This window comes from Lycium ferocissimum, unplaced genomic scaffold (genome assembly GCF_029784015.1).
Source record: "Lycium ferocissimum isolate CSIRO_LF1 unplaced genomic scaffold, AGI_CSIRO_Lferr_CH_V1 ctg8642, whole genome shotgun sequence".
Lineage (NCBI taxonomy): Eukaryota > Viridiplantae > Streptophyta > Magnoliopsida > Solanales > Solanaceae > Lycium > Lycium ferocissimum.
The window spans coordinates 18,344-28,178 of NW_026727356.1; the positions used below are offsets into that span (position 1 = coordinate 18,344).

The following is a 9,835-nucleotide window of genomic DNA, read 5'->3' on the forward strand; positions in this document are numbered from 1 at the left end:
CAAGCCTATTAGTTAAAAACAACAATTAGATGTAATATAGAATTGGACCCAATGTCTCTCTAGTTAATCATCTAGCTCATATGTTAAATTATCATATAACATAAGTAAATGATATTCTATAATGCATATCAATTAAGTAACACTACTCTATTTTAATAATGATACTTATCACTAAGTATAACTACATATAAATGTTACTAGTGATGTAAATTAAAGAAAATATATTTCTCACGTCAAAAGCATTTCACGGCCGTGATTCATGGTTAATTATCGAATTTCGACGAAACTTATTCTCCTCATCATTTAACCTGTAATCTCTCCGACACTTCCTTAACACTTGTTTTAAATTATCACTATCCTGTAAGGGATCTTAATCTCCTCGTCTATGATTGTTTAATTACGAGCATCCCAACGTACGAAAATACGGGATGTAACAGTAGATTTCTATTTCTTAGGTGTAGTTCTGTCTCTAGAGTTTGAGTTGCACTAGACTACTTAGTAGTATATTTAATCCGTTAGCTATTTAGCAAGTCTTTAGCTATTAGTTATGTTGGTTCCTATTTTTCTGCACTTATCCATTGTAACTCTCTCTATATAAATAGAGCTTGCAGCAGAACAATAAAACACACTTGCTCGATTCTTCTACGCCATTCTTCGTCTTTCTGCTGATTTATATTGTCACGACCCAAATACCATCGTGATGGCACCCACACTAACCCACCTGGTGGGCGAACCATCCCCTTAACTAATTACTCATTCAATTACAAATGGTTTAAATAGCATGATCAAAATAATAATAACAATAATAAGTGTAATCCATACCATAAACATAAGTGCGGAAGATACTAGTCAAATACAACCCCAGAAATGAAGTCATCATACAACAACACTAACTAACACTGTTTAGAATAATACAAATGTTTGAAACACAGTGAAAATGTCTAAAGGAGTAATGATAGACAAATAGGAAAGGAATCTCAAGGGCTGGATGGCAGGAAGGTAGCTCCCCCTCGGGATCCTGATAGCAATAGCCTCAAGGCTAGAATCGGGGTCTGGAAGAAGGTCCTGCCTCACAATTTGCACTCAGGAAAAGTGCAGCAAGAGTAGTATCAATACACACACGTATTGGTAAGCATCATAGGCCGACTAAGATTAGTTCACGCATATAAGCACAAAATCAACAAGATAAACCGATAGGCATAAAATATCCACTCAGTCACAGATGATCAAATAGCCGAATCATAGCCTATGGTGAAGCACCTAAACACAAGTCTGCCAAGTGTCCCACAATTCCTCAGAATAACCACAACACAAATACAACCAACAATCCATCATGTAGATATAAAATGAGATGATGATCTATGCAATGCCATGAGATGGATGTCAATGCAATGCAATGTCCAGTAACTCAACCTGTACACACATGATCCGGACGGAATCTCGACGTCTTGGCAGTCATGACCCACGGGGGACCAATGACGTCCATGTACCACTTGCTCCGAAATAGACCTCGAATCACGAGCACACATACCTTCCGTTCCGAAAAAAACCTCGGATCACAGATTCACATCATACTTTCATCAAAAGTGTCACAGTTTCTTTCATAGTTACCATAAATCTTTCATCATCGGTACCATATTTCTTCCATCAAATCATTTCTGAACCATTTCCATCATGTATGAGTGAATGAATGCAATAATACTAAATCAATGCAGTCAACACCAATGAACATGCTATGGAAGTTACAAACATTATAAGCCACATCAGGACTTCTATAAATCACATCAACCATGGAAATGGAATCAACAATCTAGTTTCAATCGCCATAGTGAATCTGTCATATCACTATTGACACCTAATTTTAACCTTATAAAACACGTGTTTTAATTTTTTTTGAATTTTCCAAGTCCAAGACGGAGTAAAGATGCCCTTAAACATTTAAAGATTTAAAATCTCGAGAAAATTGCGAAAGTTGACGGTTAATTATTATTTTCATAAAATATTAACAATTACAAGAAATTATAAGTTATTTACTTTCACAAACGTGATTTGAAAAGAAAATACACATCCAGCTCCGTCTAGCTCGAAAAATTGTTAATTAAGATGACGTATGAATTACGGCTTATTTTGACCGCATTATTCACATTTTTTAAATATTCTCCAGAACTATATCAATATTAGAATCGTTTTGAAGTTAATTTCCTAAATTTGCGAGTTTTAAATTTTAAATTAGCCTAAAATAACTATTTCTTTTTAGTTTATATGAGGGAGGGGAGGGGGGGGGGAGTTTAACTTAATAAACACCCCCCCCCCCCCCCCCCCCCATCTTTATTTGTTTTTACCACCCGACTCCTCTTCTCTCTTCAATGAGAGATGGCGGCGATTTAGGGTTTGGTTTCGAGCTGCTATCAATGGCCAATCTTTGGTCGATTTCAAAATTTTTTATGGGGGTTTTTATCCCCTCGTACTGGATACCGTATTCCCCAGGTTAATTTTACATTTTTACGGTCATTTTTATGCTTAATCAAACCTAAACTAGGGTGTTACCCAAACCTCTTCAAATATTCGGGATGCCCTGGGTGGAGTCATGAACTCTTAGCCATCTTGTGCTACCCAATATGTAATTGAAGGGGTTTTAGGGGAAATTCCCTATTTGAATATTCGGTTGGGTACTGTTTTAGGATTTCTAACCTATTTGTACAATATATACGTTGGATGTACTGTTTCCTTTTTCTTATTGGTGACTATGCGTACTATCCTAATTTTTGCTGATTTATCTGATTTTATTTGAATTTTAAGGATAAAAATTGGTGACATTTGGTAATATGTGTTGTTTTATGATTGGGGAATAGTACAATCTGTGAGCTGGTTGAAGAATTGGCTGAGTTGTTATAAAATTGTGAAATTTGTTTTCGAAAAAAGGAAGGGAAAATCTACCGAGGGGAGGGCCCCTAGAACTTTCTATATTTATTCCCACTTATTGTCCTATAAATAGGGGGGGTGTTCACGAAGGAGAAAGGGGGGATTCTTTTTTTTTTTTTTGGAAAATTTTGCTACAAAAATTTTACTGCTAAGGTTTGAGTCTTGGATAGTTTACCCCAAAAATATAATACATATATACCTACATTACGAAAAGAATATGATATATTACAATATACTACTATAATACACAAGACATTACTCGAAAATAGTATATTACATCTTGAAAATCAAGAAGAAAAGGCTTGCAAAAGGTTTTGAGTGTTTGTTGTTGAAGCTTGATCTAATCTCCCCTTTGACCTTTAGGTTTCCCTCCAAAGAGGTAATATTACTATTTTAAGTCTACTTCAGTCTGTTATTTCAGTTCATATTGTTATTTATGTTGCTCGAATCATAATGTGCTTTTCATATGAGCAAAATTCTCCTTTTTTCTTTTTTGTTTCTTCCTCTTGGTATGTTTAGTGAACTTGACTTTTCTCTCTCCTCTCATCTCTCATTTTCTCTCTCCTCTCATAAGTAACGGTAAGTTACCCCCCCAACCCCCACCCCACCCACCCCCCAAACCAGGCCACCCCAACCGGCGACCGGCGACCACCACCACTGGTTTCCGGCCGACCAGATCTCTTTCTCTCTCCTCTGTTCTCTCTTTTCTCTCCTTTTTCCTTTCTTGTTTTTTTCTCTTCTCTCTCTTCTATACTGCGACTGCACCAGTATGTTTTCGGGCAATTTCTGCACAGGTAATCGAGTTTTTCGGCAGTTCCGGTTGGTGAACAGTGATTCCGGTCAGTGAACAGCATTTTTCGGCAGAGAAGAGTGTTTCGGGCGGCAAACAGAGATTTCTCGGTGGTGAACAGGTTTTACTTACTTGGAGTTGGTACCTCCAATAGCCCATTTCCTGTCATTTAGCCTTATAAATTTTGCCTTATAAATTTTGCCTGCTCTGCCTAATTGAATACCTATTTCTTTGCTTATAGACTATTACTAACTTGTGCTCTATTATTGATCCTTCGTTTGTCTTAGATTAACCTTTCACTAGCGTATATTTGCTTTACTGGCTTTGGTGAGGGATGGTAGACTAGGGTCATGTTCTCGGTTGGGATCGGGGACTAGGGTTGGGGGGTCTAAGGGGGTTGAGGGAGCTTCTAGATTGAGAGTAGGGTCTTGAAATATTGGGACTTTATCGGGAAAGTCCATAGAGTTAGTTAAGATTCTTAAAAAGAGGAGGATTAATATAGTTTGTGTCCAAGAGACTAAATGGGTAGGACCTAAAGCTAAGGATGTGGATGGGTACAAGCTTTGGCTCTCGGGCAAGTCGAGGTATAGGAATGGGGTAGGGATCTTAGTAGATAGTGAGCTTAGAGATCAGGTGGTAGAGGTTAGGAGGATCAACGACAGGATGATGGCGATTAAGTTAGTCGTTGGAGGGTTCACCTTGAACATTATTAGTGCCTACGCGCCACAAGTGGGTTTGGACGAGGAGGTAAAAAGGCGCTTTTGGGAGGACTTGGACGAAGTGGTGGTAAGTATACCGCCTACTGAGAAGTTATTCATAGGAGGAGATTTCAATGGGCACATTGGGTCTGTTTCGAGGGGTTATGACGAGGTGCATGGAGGATTTGGCTTCGGGGACAGGAATGGTGGAGGAGTCTCACTCCTGGATTTTGCAAAAGCTTTTGAATTGGTGGTAGCCAACTCGTGTTTTCCGAAGAAGGAGGAGCACTTGGTAACCTTTCGTAGCTCAGTGGCTGCGACGCAAATAGACTTCTTGCTTCTTAGAAAAGATGATAAAGGCCTCTGTAAGGACTGCAAGGTCATACCGAGTGAGAATCTTACGACCCAACATAAGCTATCTTGGTGATGGATTTGGAGGTAAAAAGGAAGAAGAAGAAGAAGGTTGTGGATGACCGACCGAGGATTAGGTGGGGGAGTTTGACTCCGTCTAGTGCCCTAGAGATGGGGGAGAAGTTGATGGCTAGGGGAGCGTGGGATAGTAGGGGGGATGCGAGCAGTATGTGGGATAGGACGGCCAACTGCATCCGAGAAGCAGCTAGAGAGGTATTGAGGGTCTCACGAGGCCGCCGTGGTGGGCACCGAGGGGATTGGTGGTGGAATGGAGAAGTCCAAGGGAAGGTAGAAGCAAAGAAGAAGGCATATATGAAGCTGGTAATTAGCAAGGATGATGAAGAGAAGCGGACGAATAGGGAAAAGTATAAGATGGCGAGAAAGGAGGCGAAGTTGGCAGTTTCGGCGGCTAAAACGACAGCCTTTGAACGCCTTTATGCAGAACTAGAGGACAGAGGTGGGGATAAGAAGCTATTTAAGCTCGCCAAGGCGAGAGAGAGGAAGGCACGCGACTTGGATCAAGTGAAGTGCATCAAGGACGAGGATGGCCAAGTGTTGGTACAGGAAACCCGCATTAGACAGAGATGGCAGTCATACTTTCATGAACTCTTGAACGAAGGAGCGGACAGAGACATTGTGTTGGGAGACTTGGAGCACTCTGATAGGCGTCGCGACTTTGGTTATTGTAGGAGTATAAAGGTTGAGGAGGTTAAGGGAGCTGTTCGTAGGATGTGCGGGGAAGAGCGGCCAGGACCGACGAGATTCTGGAGAATTTTGGAAGAATGCGGGCAGGGTAGGCTTGGAGTGGGCGAGTAGATTGTTTAATGTCATTTTCAAGACGGCGAAGATGCCGAGAAGAATGGAGATGGAGTACTATGATTCTCGTGTACAAGAACAAGGGAGACATTCGAAAGCGCAACAACTATAGAGGTATCGTCGCTAAGTCACACTATGAAAGTATGGGAAAGGGTGGTGGAAATGAGGGTGAGGAGAGGTGTGTCTATTTCAGAGAACCAGTTTGGTTTCATGCCGGGGCGCTCGACTACAGAAGCCATTCATATTGTAAGGAGATTGGTGGAGCAGTATAGGGAGCGGAAGAGGGACTTGCACATGGTATTCATTGACCTAGAAAAGGCCTACGACAAGGTGCCAAGAGAGATCTTATGGAGATGCTTGGAGGCTAAAGGTGTACCTGTGGTGTACATTAGAGTGATAAAGGACATGTATGATGGAGCTAAGACCAGGGTAAGGACGGTAGGAGGAGACTCGGAGCACTTCCTGTTCGATGGGGTTGCGTCGGGGATCGGCTCTTAGCCGTTTCTATTCGCCTTGGTGATGGATGAATTGACGTGACAAATACAAGGCGAGGTGCCTTGGTGTATGTTGTTCGCAGATGACATAGTCCTGATTGACGAGACACGCAACGGAGTTAACGATAGCCGGGAGGTCGGAGACGAGACGTTGGAGTCTAAAGGATTTAAATTGAGTAGGACCAAGACAGAATACTTGGAGTGCAGGTTCAGTGGCGTACCGCGTGAGGGGGATGAGGAAGTGAGGCTTGGTACCCAGGCCATTCAAAAGAAAGGAAGTTTCAAGTACCTTGAGTCTATTATACAGGAAGATGGGGATATCGACGACGATGTTTCACATCGTATTGGTACAGGGTGGATGAAATGGAGACTCGCCTCGAGGTCTTTGTGTGATAAGAAAGTGCCTCCAAAACTTAAAGGCAAGTTCTACAAAGTAGTGGTTAGACCGACTTTATTGTACGGAGTGGAGTGTTTGCCAGTCAAGAAATGCCACATTCAGAAGATGAAAGTCGCAGAAATGTGAATCTTTGCGGTGGATAAGTGGACACACTAGGAGAGATAGAATTAGGAATGAAGATATCCGAGACAAGGTGGGAGTGGCATCGGTGGAGGACAAGATGCGAAAAGCGAGGCTGAGATGGTTTGGGCATGTGAAGAGGAGAGACAGAGATGTTGCAGTGCGGAGGTGTGAGAGGTTGGCCATGGATGGTTTTAGGCGAGGTAAAGGGAGGTCGAAGAAGTATTGGGAAGAGGTGATTAGATAGGATATGGCACAGTTTCAGCTCACCGAGGCCATGAACTTAGATAGGAGGTTGTGGAGGACTCAGATTAGGATAGAAGGCTAGGTGGCTTACCCTTTCACCATAGTAGTTGCAATTTCGCTCATTTGTTTATTACCTTTGGTTTATGCATCTGATTGCTGCTTATATTTGTTGGGCCATTGGTACTTTGATTATTTTATTTATCTATAGTAGTTAATGCTCCTTTATTCCCGGACTGTTCTACCATGACTTTCTCGCTTTTGGTATTTGTGTTATCATATTATTTTCGATATGCTTGGCCCTATCTGACCTTTTATCTTGTTTTTCTCTTATCTTCCTCTCTTCTTCTCTCTTGAGCCGAGGGTCTTTCAGAAATAGCCGCTCTACCTTTCAAGGTGGGGGTTAGGTCTGCGTACACTCTACCCTCCCCAGACCCCACATGGTGGGATTATACTGGGCTTGTTGTTGTTGTGAATCATAATGTGCTTTTGACTTGTGAAACTATATTAGTATGTGGAATGTGATATAGAGTTGTCTAGATGTATCTTTTTCTTGTTTAATAAATGTGTTGAAGCTTTTAAAATGCTTTTCTGATTGGGAGGAGACCTGTTCTATGCCTATGGTTACTGTTTTATTGGTTTTTCCTTTGATTTTGAGGTGTTCAAGTTTGGTTCTGAGTTTTAAGGCCTCTAATAGTGGTAGCCTGTTGTTGTTTGAGGGACGAGATGCTTTGAATAGCCTTAGACATGGATATAAAGGCTTGTTTGTGTCCTGAATTTACTGTTCCATTGATTTTTAGTCTAAAGTTTTGATTTGATCATATAATTCTGCTATGTGATTTCTGTGGAGGCTTGGTATGCTGTTAAAGGCTATGGAACTACTTTCTCTGATTTTTGTTACGTTGTCATTAGTTTTATTGAGCTATGAAGGCTTGTGGTCTTGTTTGAGACTGTCTTGTATATAAAGGGTAGTAATTTTAGCTGAAAACTATTTTGGAAGTTTAAAAGAAGAGTGATTTTCCCTTCTACTTGTTCTGAGATGGTCAAAGTTGTCTTAAAAATGACATGAGATGTCATGAAAGGTTTGAGAGTCTTTAGGAAGAAACTAAAAAATATAGTTTTTAAAATGTTGGTAGGCTGGGCTTAGGTCTGTTTGTGTTTTCTATGAATCCCTTGTTGGTTTTAAGACTAAGGCTGGGAACCTGATGAGTGTTTAATCTTGAAGTATCCTTTGAAGACTATTGTGAACTTAAAAATGAATTTAGAACTTGGAAATAGGTCCTGTGTGGTTCTGTGTTGCCTTGTATATTTATGAACTAAAAGAGATCTAAAACTTAGATTGTTGTGTTTGTGTTGAGCCCACCTTCATAACCTGAGAATGTTGCTCTCAATATCTACCAGCTCTCAATATCTACCACATGAACTTGTAAAAATGGCTCATTTTTCACTAAGATGTTGGACCTCTTTTCTTTTCCCCTAAAAGCTGTTTGTTTGAACTCTGAGTGTTGATATGAGAACTTTGCTAGTTCTGAGAATCTCCAAAACAAACTTTCACTTTCTTGCTCTTGACTCTGAGACCTTGAAAGATGCTGAAAAGGAACCTATTGTTTTATGGTAACTATTTGTTTGACTTATACTGTGATTTGCCTTGTGAACCCTGTTAGCCATTTGAAATCTAAAGTTGACTCCTTTAAATTTGCTTAGTTGAATTATGAGATTGTTAAGTTAGATACTTATGGAAAGAAAGGACCTAATAGACTTGTAATTGTCCTGTAAGTTTATTTTCTTTTAAAGAGTCTAGATTTCTGAAAATGGTATGATTGCAGATCCTGCTTTTTTTGGAAGTTTGTTAAAGGGAATAAGGAATAAGATGTGTAAGAAAGTTATGCTCGTAACTTGAAACTAGAGTAACAGGGTCTGCCATTAGCAACTTTTATTTGATACTTATATTTCTTGCAGTCTGCTTGTTTCTCTTTGCCTAGTATGATCACATAATGGTCAAAGTGTGGGGATTTTAAGCTAAGGCTGACGCAATTCCAAATGTTTGAGTGTGATACTTGCTTTTGTGATATACCTCCCTCCTGTCACTTGCTTGTGTTGTCTAGTATTGCCCCATGTGCATACTTGTTCCCTATTTTTCATTTGCTTGTGTTGTCTAGGATTGCCTCATATGCATACTTGTTCCCTATTTGCTTGTGATACACCTCCCTCCTGACATTTGCTTATGAAGTTTGAGACTGCCTATTATGCATTCTTGATCCCTATTTGCTTGTTTTGAGACTGAACCATGACTGACACATTGTTGAAAGACCTAAGGTAGTATCATGTTCCTTCTTTAATGTTTTTGGAACTCCTAAACTATTAAGTGCCTTTGTCTGAACTCCTCTCTTTAGCCATGTTTAGGCTCAACTATGCTTGATGAACCTGCATACTTGTCCTTTGAATATTTAAACTTGCTTAAAGCTAAAACTAGCCTAAAATAACTCAGTACCCTATTGTTTGATTTTGTAACTTGCCTAAATGAGAAATATGGTTAAAAATTGACCTCAAGAAACTAATTTTAATCCCTCTTGATTAAAATAAATCTTTAGTCAGGCCAATCCTCTATCTTGCTTGTTGTTGCTCATTGATTCTGTTGAAAGCTAAGTAGGACCTAGTGTTGAGTGTTGTTGACTATTTGTACCTCATTCTTTGCACTGACTGATCTGATTGTTCTACACTTCCTATTTGTTCATTGTTGTTACTTGCTCCTATGCCATTTTGACACTCATATGACCATATAGTTTAAGTCATATGGATTAGACCTGTTGGGATATCTGTGTTACTTAGCTACTGTTTTTCTTCCTTCTTTGAATTATTTGAGTCAAGTCTTCATCAACTGGTTCTTAGGGATGGTTTTCGAGTTTTGAGTTAAAGAATTCTTTGAAATCTTTATGACATTGAC

The 9,835-nt window shown here is 39.9% G+C and overlaps 1 protein-coding gene across 1 annotated transcript; it reads left to right on the plus strand.

The window, feature by feature from the left end:
* The first annotated feature begins 4,378 nt into the window (after positions 1-4,378).
* Positions 4,379-4,837, plus strand: LOC132045935 (uncharacterized). The gene has a single exon (XM_059436501.1). The coding sequence runs from the start codon at positions 4,379-4,381 to the stop codon at positions 4,835-4,837; it is 459 nt and encodes a 152-aa protein (XP_059292484.1).
* Positions 4,838-9,835: the final 4,998 nt, after the last annotated feature.